At 23.6% G+C, this 20,237-nt stretch overlaps 2 protein-coding genes across 2 annotated transcripts in view; one reads left to right on the top strand and one right to left on the bottom strand.

Annotated features, from left to right (window-relative positions):
* LOC111628044 (zinc finger protein dpff-1-like) overlaps positions 1-20,237 on the bottom strand; it is a 66,717-nt gene that overhangs the window by 44,903 nt on the left and 1,577 nt on the right. Inside the window, exons 2-3 of the mRNA XM_023371768.1 lie at positions 8,102-8,212; positions 7,901-8,013 (exon numbers count right to left, since the gene is read on the bottom strand). Coding sequence (XP_023227536.1) covers positions 7,901-8,013; positions 8,102-8,212 — 224 coding nt within the window. The remainder of the gene's footprint in view (positions 1-7,900; positions 8,014-8,101; positions 8,213-20,237) is intronic.
* Positions 211-621, top strand: LOC111628033 (zinc finger protein neuro-d4-like). Its single transcript, XM_023371754.1, has 2 exons — positions 211-362; positions 451-621. The coding sequence occupies exons 1-2, from the start codon at positions 251-253 to the stop codon at positions 600-602; spliced, it is 264 nt and encodes an 87-aa protein (XP_023227522.1). The 5' UTR covers positions 211-250; the 3' UTR covers positions 603-621.

Raw genomic sequence — 20,237 nt, 5'->3', positions numbered from 1 at the left:
ATATAACAGATATTGATTTGAAGTTATATCTGCATAGTATTATTCTATATATATATGAAAAGCTATGTATAGTACAGAAGAAAATATAAATATAAATTTATGAATAATTTAATAGTTAATTTATCTAATATAATTTGCTCTAAATTGAATAATTATAAGATATTTAGTCATTAATGTCAATAAATTAATATTCTTATATATTTTGAAGCGTTTAAAAAAAAATTATGGATTATCTTTGGAAATACCTGAAATGCCAGATTCAACTATACAAGAAGATGTATGTGTCTTTTGTGCACATCCATCTCAGAATAAGAATGGAATAGTAGAATCACTACTTTGTTGTAAAGATTGTAAAGTTAAAGGTAAAATTTTATTTATTTACATACATTTCTCTTTATATATATGAGTTGTAACAAAATTAATTTTAAACGATTTAAAATAATTTTTTAGCCCATCCAAGTTGTATGGATTATACTCCAGAACTTGCCGCAAGATCAAGAATGGGACCTTGGCAATGTATATATTGTAAAAGTTGTGCAGTTTGTAATGGTTCTGGAAATGGAGTAAGTAAATATTATTGCTCTTGTGTAAATTTTACTTAATTTTTTATTATTTAATTAATGTACAGTACATATAATTTGTAAAATATTTTAAATAATCTAAAAACATGTTTATTAAAATATTCTATAAATACAAAACATAAATCTATACATTTTAATATTTCTTGTTTCATATATCAAAGGAAAATATGTTTACTTTAGTATTGTTATAAATTTATTTATCATTATGATGATGATAACTTTTTAATAAATTACTGAAATGTAGATGAAACAAATAATAGTTGCAATTATTATTATTTAAATTAATTTTAAAAGCTTTATCATTTAAGAATTTTGTGATATATTTATATATCTGTATAAAATTAAAATAAAATAGATTTTTGAAAATAATAATGAAGAAGTAAATTTTTAAAAATTTATATATCATTAATAATTAGCAAAAATCACATTGATCTATTGATAACTAACTATATAGAACATTACAGTATTTATATTATTAGTAATATATTTTCTGATATAATGTTAAAAACTAAAAAAGAATATACAGTAATTATATAAATATGTGTATATGAAAATAAGGAAAACCCTATTTATTATCTCCATTATTAAATAATAATATAACAAGTTTTAAAACTTTTGTTTTTTAATACTTTAATTGATTAGGACATTTTCAATGGTTCTATTTTGGCTTTGGCTATTTTAATCAGTTTTTTGTTTTATTAAATGTTTCTACATTAGTAAATCTTTTTGCCATTTTCTTTTCCATAAAAGTTTATATTTTCTCACATAAATTCTAGAAAAAAAATTAGGATGCCAAAATTTTAATTTTATTTTAGAGAAATTCTATTATATACAGAAATTAAAATGAATGTTGTAATAATTAAATAATTGTAATATAAAATGATAAAATCAATTTAACTTCAATTGTTTTTAAAATTTTTAAATATTTCAACTATTTAAAAATATTTTTAAATAGTTGAAATATTTTAAAAAGTTGTAGTTTAAATATAATACATAAGTTAACTCTAAGTTTAAAAATAGTTTAAGTATTTTAAAAATATATATATTTATTTGATAACAATATAAATTAAAAGTACAAACTTTAAAAATTAAAAAAATTTAATTAATGGCATGATAATATCACATACGTAGAAATCACAAAATTAGAGACATTTTAAATTCTAAATGTTTTAAAGTCAAAAATATATAATTTTGACAACCATGAAGAATATTATTTATGTATGCATTTTTTGTTTCATTAGTTATTCAGATATAAGTTATAATAAGCTATCAGATGTCTTAGCGATATATATAAATATCTATAATTATATTATTTTTTTATATTTTTAAATTAATTAATATTTAATTATTTAAGTTCATGTAATAATTTGAAGATTATATTAAGAAAGTTGAAAAAGACTTCAAAGAATAATTTAATATACTTTTACATGACTTACAAACACTTTAAATACAAACACTTTAAAATGTAATGGTTTTTTGAAATTTGTTTTTAAATATATTTATTAAGTTTATTTTGTTTTAGAGTAACAAGTATTTAAATAATAAATTGAGGATAAACAGCAAAAGTTGAAGTAATCCATTTCAAAAGTTGAGAACATAATAACAAAACAAACATTAAAATGATCACATAACTCTTCTGCCAGTGTGGCTATATCTGTGTTTAATTAATAGTGAAAGAAGACATCATTGCACACTAGACTAGATTAAAAGTTTATAAAGCTAGTGAAACTTTGAGATAGGAAAGAATACTATCATTGAGAAATAGCAATATATTTTTTTTAAATCAAATAATTCTATACCTTTATAAAGATGCTTCAAATCAAAATTTGGAAATTAGGAAAGCTTTTTTTATTGACTATCAAGTTAATAAAAATATTGATTTTTTTATAGTTTTAACATTTATTTTTATATTTTTTAAATTTGTTATAAATTTGTTATACATAAATTTTGAAATATGTTTTAATGCAGGTTATATATTTATAAAATTTTTCCTTGTTTTTGAATAAATTGAATAACTGTTAAATTTCTACAAAGTTTTTATTTTATAAAAATCTATTCTAAATCTACTTTAAATAAATCTAAAATTTACTGTAAATGATTATTTAAGTCATTTTTATAATGTAGATTAAAATTTTTAAAATAAGCAAATATGTAATTTATACTAATAAAAATCTTCTTTATTGGAACTCACTTAAATTGAATATCTGTTTCTATTGTATTTTTGAGAAACCAAACCCATTGTCAATAAAACAGAGTTTTTTATTATTCAAAGAATTTGGAGTTGTTTTCATTATATGTAATTTATTATGCCTTATATATGTATATAATGTACAGTACATATTTGTTTATAGCATAATTTATTTATTTATAATCCTCACAATATTACTGGTGTAGAATTCAATAAATAAATAAGCAATTACCTATAACCAGCATTAATTCTCTTATAAACGATGATGACTTAAAGACGAAAGAAAATTTTTATTTATAAGAGAATTAATGCTGGTTATAGGTAATTATTTATTTATTTTAGAGATTTTTATTTTAAACTTGTAAAAGTTTTAAACAATGACTGTTTAGGATACTAAAATTTCCTTAGTTACAAACAACTGTTGGAGATCTGAATCTGGGACAAAAGTTCTCTCAAAATGTTTTATATGTTCATACTTCTGACTTCTATAATCTTTTGAACAATTGTTTGTTTTATGTCCTATTGTTTAGGATTTAATAAATTTAAAGTGTATTCAAATGAAAAATCATTCATTACTATATAATTTAATATTATATATATTATATCATATGTATTTTCTTATATAAGGCTTTTAAAAATTTATCAATTATAAACTGCAAATAAAAATTTCAGTTCTGATATATTTGTATATCTACTAATGTTATATGAAAACAAAATATGACTGTTCACCATCTTGAAGTATTAAATGAAAAACTATATAAGAAAATTTATTGTAAATTGAAAACAGTTTAGTGACAAGTACTCTTAATAAGCTAAAATTATCAAAAATGCAAATAATTTGAATTTATCAAAAATAATTACCAAGACAATTTTTCAAATAATTTTTTTATATATTTTCTCATTTTAATATTTCAAGACTGAACAGTCATGTTTTACTTTCATCTATGTTATGATGTTATAATTTAAAAATATTATATAAAATAATTATAAAAAATATATTTAAATATATCATGATAATTGTTTATATATCTGTTAATGTTTTATATTAATTAATCTTTGATATTATATCTATTTTCAAATAAGAATGCATTGATTTATTAAAGTGTATTGCATTAATATACATAGGTAATAACACTTTAGATTTTTTAATTTTTCAAACTTTATTCTAACATACCATGATTTGGATTGTTTAGAGTTATATTTCAATAGTTCCAAACTTTGTAATTTTTATTTTTATGTTTATTATTTTTTTAGTTTTCAAAACTGTGGATTTGTTTTGAACTAATAATATTGCTATATTTGATAAACCTCAAATTTTAAATTTAACAGGAAAATCCATTAACAAAAACTTATGTAAGCTCTTGGTATTAAATATTTTTTGTAATAAAAATTGAATCTGAAATTCTGTTATTTTAAAATTATGTACAAGTATGTAGTATGTATTAAAAAATTGAAACTATATATATATAGTTTCAATTTTTTAATACATACTACATACTTGTACATAATTTTAAAATAACAGAATTTCAGATTCAATTTTTATTACAAAAAATATTTAATACCAAGAGCTTACATAAGTTTTTGTTAATGGATTTTCCTGTTAAATTTAAAATTTGAGGTTTATCAAATATAGCAATATTATTAATTCAAAACAAATCCACAGTTTTGAAAACTAAAAAAATAATAAACATAAAAATAAAAATTACAAAGTTTGGAACTATTGAAATATAACTCTAAACAATCCAAATCATGGTATGTTAGAATAAAGTTTGAAAAATTAAAAAATCTAAAGTGTTATTACCTATGTATATTAATGCAATACACTTTAATAAATCAATGCATTCTTATTTGAAAATAGATATAATATCAAAGATTAATTAATATAAAACATTAACAGATATATAAACAATTATCATGATATATTTAAATATATTTTTTATAATTATTTTATATAATATTTTTAAATTATAACATCATAACATAGATGAAAGTAAAACATGACTGTTCAGTCTTGAAATATTAAAATGAGAAAATATATAAAAAAATTATTTGAAAAATTGTCTTGGTAATTATTTTTGATAAATTCAAATTATTTGCATTTTTGATAATTTTAGCTTATTAAGAGTACTTGTCACTAAACTGTTTTCAATTTACAATAAATTTTCTTATATAGTTTTTCATTTAATACTTCAAGATGGTGAACAGTCATATTTTGTTTTCATATAACATTAGTAGATATACAAATATATCAGAACTGAAATTTTTATTTGCAGTTTATAATTGATAAATTTTTAAAAGCCTTATATAAGAAAATACATATGATATAATATATATAATATTAAATTATATAGTAATGAATGATTTTTCATTTGAATACACTTAAAATTTATTAAATCCTAAACAATAGGACATAAAACAAATAATTGTTCAAAAGATTATAGAAGTCAGAAGTATGAACATATAAAACATTTTGAGAGAACTTTTGTCCCAGCTTCAGATCTCCAACAGTTGTTTGTAACTAAGGAAATTTTAGTATCCTAAACAGTTATTGTTTAAAACTTTTACAAGTTTAAAATAAAAATCTCTAAAATAAATAAATAATTACCTATAACCAGCATTAATTCTCTTATAAATAAAAATTTTCTTTCGTCTTTAAGTCATCATCGTTTATAAGAGAATTAATGCTGGTTATAGGTAATTGCTTATTTATTTATTGAATTCTACACCAGTAATATTGTGAGGATTATAAATAAATAAATTATGCTATAAACAAATATGTACTGTACATTATATACATATATAAGGCATAATAAATTACATATAATGAAAACAACTCCAAATTCTTTGAATAATAAAAAACTCTGTTTTATTGACAATGGATTTGGTTTCTCAAAAATACAATAGAAACAGATATTCAATTTAAGTGAGTTCCAATAAAGAAGATTTTTATTAGTATAAATTACATATTTGCTTATTTTAAAAATTTTAATCTACATTATAAAAATGACTTAAATAATCATTTACAGTAAATTTTAGATTTATTTAAAGTAGATTTAGAATAGATTTTTATAAAATAAAAACTTTGTAGAAATTTAACAGTTATTCAATTTATTCAAAAACAAGGAAAAATTTTATAAATATATAACCTGCATTAAAACATATTTCAAAATTTATGTATAACAAATTTATAACAAATTTAAAAAATATAAAAATAAATGTTAAAACTATAAAAAAATCAATATTTTTATTAACTTGATAGTCAATAAAAAAAGCTTTCCTAATTTCCAAATTTTGATTTGAAGCATCTTTATAAATGTATAGAATTATTTGATTTAAAAAAAATATATTGCTATTTCTCAATGATAGTATTCTTTCCTATCTCAAAGTTTCACTAGCTTTATAAACTTTTAATCTAGTCTAGTGTGCAATGATGTCTTCTTTCACTATTAATTAAACACAGATATAGCCACACTGGCAGAAGAATTATGTGATCATTTTAATGTTTGTTTTGTTATTATGTTCTCAACTTTTGAAATGGATTACTTCAACTTTTGCTGTTTATCCTCAATTTATTATTTAAATACTTGTTACTCTAAAACAAAATAAACTTAATAAATATATTTAAAAACAAATTTCAAAAAACCATTACATTTTAAAGTGTTTGTATTTAAAGTGTTTGTAAGTCATGTAAAAGTATATTAAATTATTCTTTAAAGTCTTTTCCAACTTTCTTAATATAATCTTCAAATTATTACATGAACTTAAATAATTAAATATTAATTAATTTAAAAATATAAAAAAATAATATAATTATAGATATTTATATATATCGCTAAGACATCTGATAGCTTATTATAACTTATATCTGAATAACTAATGAAACAAAAAATGCATACATAAATAATATTCTTCATGGTTGTCAAAATTATATATTTTTGACTTTAAAACATTTAGAATTTAAAATGTCTCTAATTTTGTGATTTCTACGTATGTGATATTATCATGCCATTAATTAAATTTTTTTAATTTTTAAAGTTTGTACTTTTAATTTATATTGTTATCAAATAAATATATATATTTTTAAAATACTTAAACTATTTTTAAACTTAGAGTTAACTTATGTATTATATTTAAACTACAACTTTTTAAAATATTTCAACTATTTAAAAATATTTTTAAATAGTTGAAATATTTAAAAATTTTAAAAACAATTGCAGTTAAATTGATTTTATAATTTTATATTACAATTATTTAATTATTACAACATTCATTTTAATTTCTGTATATAATAGAATTTCTCTAAAATAAAATTAAAATTTTGGCATCCTAATTTTTTTCTAGAATTTATGTGAGAAAATATAAACTTTTATGGAAAAGAAAATTGCAAAAAGATTTACTAATGTAGAAACATTTAATAAAACAAAAAACTGATTAAAATAGCCAAAGCCAAAATAGAACCATTGAAAATGTCCTAATCAATTAAAGTATTAAAAAACAAAAGTTTTAAAACTTGTTATATTATTATTTAATAATGGAGATAATAAATAGGGTTTTCCTTATTTTCATATACACATATTTATATAATTACTGTATATTCTTTTTTAGTTTTTAACATTATATCAGAAAATATATTACTAATAATATAAATACTGTAATGTTCTATATAGTTAGTTATCAATAGATCAATGTGATTTTTGCTAATTATTAATGATATATAAATTTTTAAAAATTTACTTCTTCATTATTATTTTCAAAAATCTATTTTATTTTAATTTTATACAGATATATAAATATATCACAAAATTCTTAAATGATAAAGCTTTTAAAATTAATTTAAATAATAATAATTGCAACTATTATTTGTTTCATCTACATTTCAGTAATTTATTAAAAAGTTATCATCATCATAATGATAAATAAATTTATAACAATACTAAAGTAAACATATTTTCCTTTGATATATGAAACAAGAAATATTAAAATGTATAGATTTATGTTTTGTATTTATAGAATATTTTAATAAACATGTTTTTAGATTATTTAAAATATTTTACAAATTATATGTACTGTACATTAATTAAATAATAAAAAATTAAGTAAAATTTACACAAGAGCAATAATATTTACTTACTCCATTTCCAGAACCATTACAAACTGCACAACTTTTACAATATATACATTGCCAAGGTCCCATTCTTGATCTTGCGGCAAGTTCTGGAGTATAATCCATACAACTTGGATGGGCTAAAAAATTATTTTAAATTGTTTAAAATTAATTTTGTTACAACTCATATATATAAAGAGAAATGTATGTAAATAAATAAAATTTTACCTTTAACTTTACAATCTTTACAACAAAGTAGTGATTCTACTATTCCATTCTTATTCTGAGATGGATGTGCACAAAAGACACATACATCTTCTTGTATAGTTGAAATATGTACTGTACATTATATACATATATAAGGCATAATAAATTACATATAATGAAAACAACTCCAAATTCTTTGAATAATAAAAAACTCTGTTTTATTGACAATGGATTTGGTTTCTCAAAAATACAATAGAAACAGATATTCAATTTAAGTGAGTTCCAATAAAGAAGATTTTTATTAGTATAAATTACATATTTGCTTATTTTAAAAATTTTAATCTACATTATAAAAATGACTTAAATAATCATTTACAGTAAATTTTAGANTTTTAATATTTTTATTTATTTTTCTCATATACTGTATATCTTTTTGTTATTTGTTCATTTTACTGTTTGGAACACCAATTTAAGGTCTGTATGTTTTTTTAGAATATATGTTATATGAAACAATACATTTTTTGGTTTTTGAAAACTGAAGAATGCCTACTAATAAGACCAAAAACGTTTTTTCATATTAAATATTGCTGGAAAGTGAAAAGGTGATTTGTGTGAATTTGTTGAATAAATATTTGATTTCATAAATATATTGTCTAAACTATTTATTTTAGCACTATTATTATACTTATGTTTCAGTTTCAATTTTAAAGTTGAATGATTACTGGATTAAATTGAGCTACATTAGTGCTACTAATAATTATTAAATCCCAAGTAATTTGGCACTAGAGATAGGCATTAGGCATTATCTCTTATTAAATTTAACAATTATAATAGAAGAAAATTCTGGAAGAAAATAATAGGCCCAGAGCAGGACTGAAACCTGCAATAGTTACTTAAATTAAATATATTTGGAAGTGAATGATTGGATGGAGGTCTGGTCCTGCTGCTTACCAATTGGATACATTGCCAATTATAGTAACACATCCATATGGTAAGCAGCAGTTATGGGTTTGAGTCCCGCTCTGGACCAATTCTTTTCTTCCTGAATTTTTAAAATTATTTAATAAATAAAATTTCTTATTGATCGGTTATGGGCTATATTATTTAAATATATCTATTAATTAAACTGAGACGATTATTAATAAACATTTTAATAAAAAGCCCATTGGCTATGTTCGCTTCCACGTTTCTCCATTCGGAAGCGAAGTTTACTTCACATTTTCAATACCAGATGGCGCGTTTAGAATTAGGTCGCAAATTTTTTTCCTTTAATATAAAAAAATTGCGGAAACTAAAATATAATCCAAAGAGGATAAGACTAATCGGCCAAAAGTAAATTAATTATTGCTAAATCAAAAATAAGGAAAATGAAATAAATCGTGTATTTTTCCAGGTACTTATCGGATGAAAGCCATTAAACTTTGTTCGCGTTCCAATTTGTAGTTTTGATTCGGAAAACAGTCGCGATTAAGAGTACTTAATTAGTTTAGGAATGACAAATTAATTGATCTGCGTCAGATACAATTACTATCCGAAAAAATCGATAGAGCAAATCAAATTGTCTAATTACAGTAAAATTACTTCAATTTAAACACACATTAATTTAGATACCGAATATATAAAGAACGATTTAAAANGCAAACAATTTCTTCAATTATTTCATTATTTTAATAATATAAAATATAATGATCTTATTAAACTAAAAGATAAAAAGAAAATTAAAAAACTTTATTTAAATTTTATTCAAAGTAATAATCTTCAACTTTGTAATCTTCACAAATCTCAAAGGAACTTTTAATAAATAAAGAAAAATGCCTCTATTATATAAGCAAAATGTTAATAACATCTTAAAACATTTACTATTATTTCTAAGAATTAATGCATTTCATCCTTAACTTTACAAAGATAAGAAAATAAAAAAAGGAACAATTATGCATTAATAGTTATAGAACTGAAAAATTCTAATACTTTAATCAATACAATGTAATTGTTACATATTTTCTTACATGAGTAAATCTTTTGAGAATAAAATATGTTAATTTCATAAATATTTTAAACTGCTTTTATTTCTAAAATCTAATGTTGTCTGTCAATAAAATTATTTATGCNAACGGAATGTAATTCAAAAGCATTACGCTAGTAATTCGTCTCTACAGTTTAATCATGTATACATTTTAATTCCAAAAAATTTTTTCTTCTTTAATCGCATAAATAAATATCGAGTAAATTCATTTTATTTTCTAAAAACTCCCGACAAAATTCATAAAAGAAAATATATATATATAAAAAAATTAGATCAATTTCAATTTTAAACGAAACATAAAACTGTTTTCAATTCCATTCTCCGAAGATTATTATCCGTTGCTTAGCAACTAAGAGTTGTTGATTCCCAATGTCATTTTCTTAGTTTAGAAAAATAAAAATACCATCGCTTGTTTCATAATAAATAGTAAATACTTTAAGAAACTAAATTATTTTCTCTCGAATTTGTATCATTTCGAGAAGACCGCGTTCAAAGTAAAAATAAATAAAAAAATCGAATTTTTCAACAAACTAAAAATTTATACATTCGAAAATATACACAAGAGCGAAAATAACATATAAAACAGTTTAAAAAATGATTTTTTTAAAACAATTTTCCAAATTTGGCAATAAACCTTGTTAAACTTTCCTATTAGCTCCAACGCCCCCTTCTTTTTTATTCTACAGCACCAAAAAAAAAAATTTAAATCGAACGGCGAATTTTCTTTCTTTTTATCATTTTTGTTTTTTACTTTCGATTAATCACCGTACTCGGTAGAGATCAATTATAAAATCTATATCGCTCGGTTTGTGAGTAAATAAAACAAAATGGTGGATGATATATCTTTATGTGACGTCACGCGCACATGCTCATTTGTGGCCCGACAGTCCTTGAGAAGTAACGTCGTGTTGTTTACAGCTACGCGTTCGCCAAAGGAAAAGGGGAAGGAAAAGTAAATGAATATCTAACGCGTTTTTATATCTTTCCATCCGCAAATTTTCATAAATAGTAATTTTTTGTATATTTAAATTGTATTATTCATTTAATTAAGCAATTTTCAAATATTATCATTGATTTAAAAGACTTGAAAGCAAATGACTAGGTTCCAATTAAGTTTTTCTCGATTATCTAGATTCTAATCGCTTCAGTTAATTGGTAAATAATGTTTGAACAATTATGAATAGCTTTTAAATGTAGCAAATTGAATAGAGAATTTAATATCTCTCTTTCTATCATTAGATACGTATATAATTGCTATCATTTCAATATACGGTGATACGAAAATCCAAAAAGATGGAAGAAAAAATTAAATTTTTAACGAGTAATAATTTTCTAACTCCCAAGGTCATTCCAAGCTCGATTTCCGACAGCTGCGGAGTTTTTGAAGACGTCACTGCACGCAACCGGTAAACGATCGTTATTATTACCACATTACCAATTTATCAAAAAATATTAAACTACGTAATGGAGGGAGAAAAAAGCTATATTTATTAATTTTGATCATTACATAATACAAAGTCATCGAAAACAATAAAAAAACGGATTTCTAGAGAGAGAGAAATGCAATTGAATATAGAAATTTCGCCAGCGCAAAAGGCGATATAAATCATAATTTACGCGACAGTAATTCGAAAATAAAACGTTTTTCGATATCAAATAATAATATATTATAAAATTTTTATGTTGCTTGATTTCTTCAAATAATTTATTTCTTAATAAAAAGTAATTTTTTTTTCAATATATTAAATGATTATAAAAACCGACAGCGCACTTCATAATTTTTAACGAGTTTCGACGTTGCAATTTTAATTACTGACATTTTTTTAAATATAGATATATATATGCAAAATATCTTTATTTACAGAACATTGAACAAGAACTTCAATATCTTTAAAATGCATGGTCGAACACAAAGGTTCTTTCCGATTCTCGGCAAGACTACCAGAGCGAAACCAAGTCAAAAGTGAACGATCACAATTCTTTTTTCTTTTTTATATTATTATATTCGTCCAAAATAATTTAAACCTATTTGAATTTCGACATTACAAAAAAATAAAAAAAAGCAAAATTGCATTTCAAATCATATGGAAAAAAATCGCATTTTAAATTTTTATAACAGCAACCATGGAAAAAATTTTGTCATTTATTTTCCCCTAAAAGCGAGTACGTGAACAGCGTGTAAAAACTCTTTTGCGCATGCTCTGCGCTTACTAATAATGGAAAGTTGTAAACCGGGAATTGGTGGAATTTTTTTTACAAGAGGAAAGATTTTTAATTAAAAGTTTAACAAATTTGCTTTTATTTTTCTTGCGGTGATAATATAGATTATAGTTCTATTTTTATAATAATTATTCGTGTATTTCTCCCATAAGAGAAAAGCCGCATGGCTTAATTATTTAATAAATAAAATTTCTTATTGATCGGTTATGGGCTATATTATTTAAATATATCTATTAATTAAACTGAGACGATTATTAATAAACATTTTAATAAAAAGCCCATTGGCTATGTTCGCTTCCACGTTTCTCCATTCGGAAGCGAAGTTTACTTCACATTTTCAATACCAGATGGCGCGTTTAGAATTAGGTCGCAAATTTTTTTCCTTTAATATAAAAAAATTGCGGAAACTAAAATATAATCCAAAGAGGATAAGACTAATCGGCCAAAAGTAAATTAATTATTGCTAAATCAAAAATAAGGAAAATGAAATAAATCGTGTATTTTTCCAGGTACTTATCGGATGAAAGCCATTAAACTTTGTTCGCGTTCCAATTTGTAGTTTTGATTCGGAAAACAGTCGCGATTAAGAGTACTTAATTAGTTTAGGAATGACAAATTAATTGATCTGCGTCAGATACAATTACTATCCGAAAAAATCGATAGAGCAAATCAAATTGTCTAATTACAGTAAAATTACTTCAATTTAAACACACATTAATTTAGATACCGAATATATAAAGAACGATTTAAAAATAGTTTAAATTAAAATTTTATTTCTGTAAAAGTCGTCATCGGAAAAAATAAATATCCTTACAAAAAAATTCGTTTAATGAGTAAAATAAATTTTAATTTAGATACAATTTGATTAACTATTAATTTCTAAGTTTACCATGTCAATCACGATCCATTACGTCACAACGTACGTTAGATTAAACGCCACCTACAACTATTTCCACCAATAACAGTCTATTTTGTTGCTATGGTAACTTTTTTAAAACTCGCAGACGAATGGTGCTGTAATCAGTAGTTTCGCTTCCAAGGACATTTCCGCCAAAATGGCACTTCATCAAGGATAGACGAAACGCTATAGTTTTCTAATTATTAAAATTTAATATTTCATCTAATAAATAATAATCGTAAACACCGTTAATTAAAACCGAAAACATTACTGGTAGAAAATTCGATTCGTTAATGTTTGACAGTTTTAATGGCCGTCGCTCTTCGATCTCTAATAATTTAATTAGAAAAAAATTTTTTTCTTAATATAAATAACTTTTCGATTTTCGGATTTCACTTTTTATTGACTTATATTGACGTTTATATTACTGATATAAAGAAAGATCAAATGACGAATGAAAGTATAAAAAGTTAGGTTACAGGGAAAAAATCGATAGAACTAAAATAGTGTTTAAAAAAAATCAAATTATTTGAAACTTTTAACATAATCGGAATTTCTTTCTTCCTTTTTCTTCTTTCCTATGGTTTAGATATTACGAAAGTGTGCATCCGATCGCAATGAAGTACTCGATGCATCTGCTGCTACAAAATAACTCCACTAAGCGCAATTCTATTAATAGAAAAAACAAACGACTTCGAAAGAATCGGCAACTCCGCGATAAACCTTAAAATATTATTTATATACCATAAAAAATTATTTTTAAACTTTACTTAATCAATTATTGAACGCGACGTCACTGCTCAAAATGACATCGGAGATAAGATTTCCAAATACTTTTAAAAAACGAATCGCTTCTTTTTTTCCAAATAATTTTATTCCTTTTAATCGTTATTTAGAGAAATTTTATTAAAATGGCAGGTGTTTTCCACAAGAATTCATTTTTAATCAGGTTCTTTTCTTCTCTTTTTTTTTATATATAATTTTTCCCCCTTTCGTTTGAATGCATCGCGTCCTTTGAAAATTGATTTAAAAAATGCATGTAAGCGTTATTGAATCTCTAAAAAAATGAGACCGAGTATTAATTTATTAAAAAAAATTAGAGGGAAAAAACAATGTTTAAGCGGTGATCTTGCATACTAGAAAATAAAAAAAGAGAGAGAGAAAAAAGGGGAGAAAATCGGTAATTTGCTTTAAACAATTCGATTTAATTTTAGAACTTTTATGCGAATTTAATCGAATTCCTATAATTAAAGACTAAATAAATCTATTGAAAACAGACGGTGAGACGTTTAAAAATAGTTTCTGTGAAGCGTGATAAAATTTTTGAGGTCGAAATTCTTCCTCGTTCTAAACGAAATTATTAATTTTTTATTTAAATTTTTCGGCGATGGATCCACCCAATGGGGTCCCCATTTTTGGGTATTCTTTGTTGTTGCCAGATGGCGTAGACTGACTTTCGCTTGGGAAAATAGCGTTCTAAGACACAAAGCGTTTCGACTGGTTCCTCCAGGAAACTGTAGCAAACTCTCTTTTCTCCTTGGCCGGACATCCGGTAGCATTTATAGCGCTAAGTCCGCCACGGCGGTAACTTTTTTCCTTCTTTTTTTTGACATTTTTTATATCCGAAAGAAAAATATCAATCGATATTCGGAGACGAAGAATTGCAATAAAATCAGAAAAGGGGGCGTTGGAACGGATAAGCAGATTGAAGTCTGCGTTGGAAAAAATCGATAACAGACACCAGGTGACTGGCAGAAGAAACGAAAAAAAAAAGAAACAAAAAAAAATTAAAGAAAAATATCCGTAACCTAAAAAGTAAATAAAAAGTATTCGCAGAATTTAATTTTAAAACACATTATGGTCGAAGTTGCTTTTAAAATGGGAAAGCTGTTTTGCATATTAAATGTTAGAAGTAGAAATTAAATGTGAGAAGCGATAGTATCGTAACGTTTATTTTTCACTAAAGAAATATTGACTAATTGTTTAATTACATTATTCTTTTAATTTTATTAGTTGCGCGTTTGATTTATATTCGACAGGATTTTTTTTAAAACACGATAGAAACAAGCGATTTGCACAGTTTAAATTAGCAGTAACATACTTTTATAGTTATTTTTATTCTTTCAATTACATTTTCCCCCTAATCTCCATATAAAAGATAAGAAATTTATTCTCATCATCGCAAATATACCGATTATTTTTCCGCTATGTAACGGCTCAAAAATATTCTCCGAGGGAGATTTTTGTATTACTCTATGACCGATTTATATTGGGAAAGAGATTTAGCTAGATCAAACTCATATCTTACGAGTAATGTCTTTTATCTTAAAAATAAAAAACGAATTTAAATCAGATTTAAATTCGTTTTATAAAAGTATATACAGTAAGCATATATATTTTTGAAAAATATGTTTTATTAATACTTTTATTGATAAAGTTCTTTACGAATTATTAATTTAATAATTATATAATGCGTCAGCAAATAGCTTATTCTATTATTAAATTAAGATTATGGTCAGACAATTGACATTTATTCAACTTATAAAACGAAAATAACTTGATAATAAATGTTACATTCAATAACTCGAAGAAAATTTATTTTTAAAAAAATGATTTTAAAAAGCTTTAAAATTGATTACTCTTAATATTAAAGTTTCTGTGAATTTATTATAATGGCTGGGTTTAGATAATAAAATATCGCTGTGTGGTGGGCGGCACTAATTAAGAAAAAATTTAGAAAAAAATTCTGAAATGTGTTATTAACTAATATCTGAAACGCTCGTCGGATAATAATAAAATTGGGACACTAAATTACTTTGTTTCTATGTCGTAAAAATAATTCTCTTAAAGTCAGTAAAAGTCGGAAGTTTTCCTCTTAGTTCAGTAGAAGTACTTTTAAAACACTTAATAAGTGTACTGCGAATAATTAATTTATTATAATAATATGCATAATTACTACTGTATAAAAATACATATATTTCTACATATTTAATTAAATAGTATAATGAGAAATGTGGAAATTATTACAAAAATATTATTTCTATATGTATATTATTAACATTTATATTATTATTATTTTCCAATACCAAACCAGCATGATGCGAATGAAAGCATACAACATATAAAAAAACAATAAAGTAAAAACAGCGAATAAAAAAATATTTAGTTATAGACTTATAAAAATCCGTACTGTGATTTTTCAATATAAGAGAATATTGAAAAAGTAATAAATACATATTTTTCATGCGTATCGAAATTTTAAATGAGAGATTTCGTTGGATTACTTTATTGAATTTGCTTAAGAAGTTCCAAATTCAAAACGTAAGGAGTAGAAGGCTATCCAAAATGTTAAATCTTTGCTATCGACTATTTCTGGGAGACTTGCTTGATGAGCTATTGAAACCATATATGACGAAAAGAGCGGCGCTCACCTGCCAAATATGTTTGATAAAGTATAAGAGCGCTCCATTTGTTCCATGAAGTGTTTCTTCACGAACTTATTACTGCCAAAAAAACGCAGTAAAGCCATTTGCAACAACTGCCAAGTGTACTTTACTCGATATTGTATTCATTTATAATTATAACGTTCGAATATTATCAGAGAAAATTCTCTTTATGGCCTATATATTTTCTTCCAAGTTATAACTGAATTTTTAATATAAGCTCATAATCTATTTTTACAGTTATAATACCCTACGTTGAATTGATCAATTATTAGTTTAATTAGCGATATAAAATCGGAGATTAAAAATCGATTTATATTTTCTTATCTCAATTAATTGCAGTAGAATAAATTTAATAATTTTTTTTTAAATATTCATAACGTATTTTCACGAAGAAAATATAATTTATGTTTGCAATTACGAAACAAATATGCAAATAAATTCACGTTACGTTCATAAATGTATCAATAAACTCTGCGATATTCTGAATCTATCACAGATGCCGTTAAAGAATTTAGATAAAAAAAGTAAGGGGAAAAAGGCAATTTTTGACTTTAATATTATTTAATATCACTCAACTGGAGGTGGTAACAACAAAACTGATAATAACTACCATTGTTCGACGAAAAGTAAAAAGAATAAGAGTTAACCAAGCTAAAAATAGAGAGAAAACCGAAACTGGGCACGTGACTTCATTGTCGAATCGTTGTCCAATCAGCGAACAAGAATGTGAATAAATTTAATCTACCGCATAGTCACTTGGATCGGTTATTGGAAAATTTTATTACTTAGAATCAGAACTAAAATTTCACTTTAAAACAAAAAAAAAAAAAAAAAAAAAAAAAAAACACAACCCGTGGGGGGGAAAACATTTAAATTGCAACTCATATAATTTCGCTATTAAAAGTGCGAAACAATTTTAAAAAAGAAAATATTGCAGAGCTTTTTAAAAATTGTTTTTAAACATTTAAAAAAATGATAAAAAAATTCTTTAAAAATGATGTTATTCAAGAACCGAATAAAAAAAAATTTAAACATAAAAAACGGGATCGTCGATAAAAATAAATTCAAATTATCATTTATTTGTAAATTAAGGACTATAAAATGTTGATATAAAATGCGCATAAAAGCTATTAAATATGCGGAGAATGTTCTCAAAATTAAAATTAGAGTATATGATAAATGCCGCTCTGTAATTTGTATTCTGATTTTTATTTAGTTTCGCTGGAAATTTGAATTCTAGACGCTAAACTTTGCAACCAGTTCAACAATCACATTTGAATTTTAAACAAAATAAAAAATAAAATACAGTTTAAAATTCCTCTTTCTAATGTTCACGTTGGAATGAAAAAATGAATGAAAAAAGAAGAAATGAAAAGAGAAATTAACATTTTATAAAAATTTGATAGTAATTCGTTAAATAAATTATATATATTTTTTCTCAAATAACATTAAATGCAAGCAAAAAACAGGACGGAAACCGTAATTCGAAAATACAATTATATTCCAGCAATTAGGATTTGATTCTGTTCTAAATTTGTTTAAAGAGTAGAAATTCGTTTAAACGTAATCCTTTTACCATCCTTAGTTTTCATCAAATGAAGGATAAATATTATTAAATTATCATATTAAATCTCTAAAGTGGATATTAAACTATGACTAAAAGTGAATTAATATTGATGATTCATTATTGTTTGTTGAAAGTGACGAAGTTAAATTGTTAAAAGTTTCTGAGCTTTGAATAGAACTATTCATTATTGTGTAGGAAATTAGTTGAAAGGAAGTGATTCCTTTACGCTTTTACGACAGCTATTTATAAACGTTATTTATTTTATGGCTGTATTTGTCCTTTGATATTAGCCCCTGGATGTTGTCTTCTCCGCTCGACTATCGAATGATCGTAAATCTGACTCAATACTTATTGTTGACAAAATCGGTTGAAGAAAATTCCAGTAATAGAATTTTAAGTATGTAACAAATAAATTTCCGTTTATTGAAAATGTAATAAGTACTGTGCATAAAATAATTAGAATGCTAAGATTTCCCCCCGCTCGTATGTAGATTTTCGAAATCAATAAAATTACATAAACAGTAACGAATGGAAAAATATGCGATAAAAAAAATAATAATAGCGATAAGATTGGAATAAAGATGGGATAAGTTTATCATTTTTATACAAAATTATTGATCCGTTCAATTTTTTCGTCTCTGTTTAAAAGATTTATGATTGTATATTAAGGAGAAAAAAATATCCTTTTAAACTGAATCGAAGCTGTCATACTGTAGTAAAATCGTTTAATTTTTTTTATTGAAAAAATCTATAATTAAGCCAATTTTTTCTTAATGTTCATAATGTTTAAAAGAACGTTTTTTGTTTTTATTTTACTTTTTTATTATTTAAAAAGGAGGAGGAAAAAAACACGATCGTAAAGAATGATCAAAGTCATATCATGACATAACGATTGAATTATAAGTCAACTGATGAGACATCTTATAAATTCATTATTTTCTTTTACATTTATACGAAGTAGAAAACGGTATTCGTAGAAAGTATTCTCGTCTCTAAATATGGAGGAAAAAAAATTTAATTTAATAATAAAGTTAACGGGCGAACTTAAAAAGTATTTGAATCATCTGGCACAAATATTTCATTCTAATGAAAAATTAAATGAGAGTTACGAAAAAAGCCGAAATTAATATTTATCGCGTTATGAAAAATAAGAGCATCAAAAAGGAGGAGGGGGAAAAACTTCCATTTCGAGTTCGTCGTCGATTTAAGGACGACGAACTCAGAAAACAGGTCACGTGACACCTGGCTCGGTACTTCCATCCCCAATGCGTAGGAAATGACGTCACGCAAAGTAATCGCCGATAGTTTAGTAAAAAAAATTTTTTTATGGTTGAGTATCTAAATTAATTTTACTCCCGGCAAAATCGCATTATATTTTATCAGCCGATTAATAAATAAAAGTTTAAAGAAAAAAAAAAAACGGAATGTAATTCAAAAGCATTACGCTAGTAATTCGTCTCTACAGTTTAATCATGTATACATTTTAATTCCAAAAAATTTTTTCTTCTTTAATCGCATAAATAAATATCGAGTAAATTCATTTTATTTTCTAAAAACTCCCGACAAAATTCATAAAAGAAAATATATATATATAAAAAAATTAGATCAATTTCAATTTTAAACGAAACATAAAACTGTTTTCAATTCCATTCTCCGAAGATTATTATCCGTTGCTTAGCAACTAAGAGTTGTTGATTCCCAATGTCATTTTCTTAGTTTAGAAAAATAAAAATACCATCGCTTGTTTCATAATAAATAGTAAATACTTTAAGAAACTAAATTATTTTCTCTCGAATTTGTATCATTTCGAGAAGACCGCGTTCAAAGTAAAAATAAATAAAAAAAATCGAATTTTTCAACAAACTAAAAATTTATACATTCGAAAATATACACAAGAGCGAAAATAACATATAAAACAGTTTAAAAAATGATTTTTTTAAAACAATTTTCCAAATTTGGCAATAAACCTTGTTAAACTTTCCTATTAGCTCCAACGCCCCCTT

Source organism: Centruroides sculpturatus, unplaced genomic scaffold (genome assembly GCF_000671375.1).
Source record: "Centruroides sculpturatus isolate CEXI.00-Female unplaced genomic scaffold, Cexi_2.0 scaffold565, whole genome shotgun sequence".
Taxonomy (NCBI): domain Eukaryota; kingdom Metazoa; phylum Arthropoda; class Arachnida; order Scorpiones; family Buthidae; genus Centruroides; species Centruroides sculpturatus.
The sequence above is the reverse complement of the archived record's forward strand: the minus strand, read 5'-3'. Positions and strand labels throughout refer to the sequence as shown.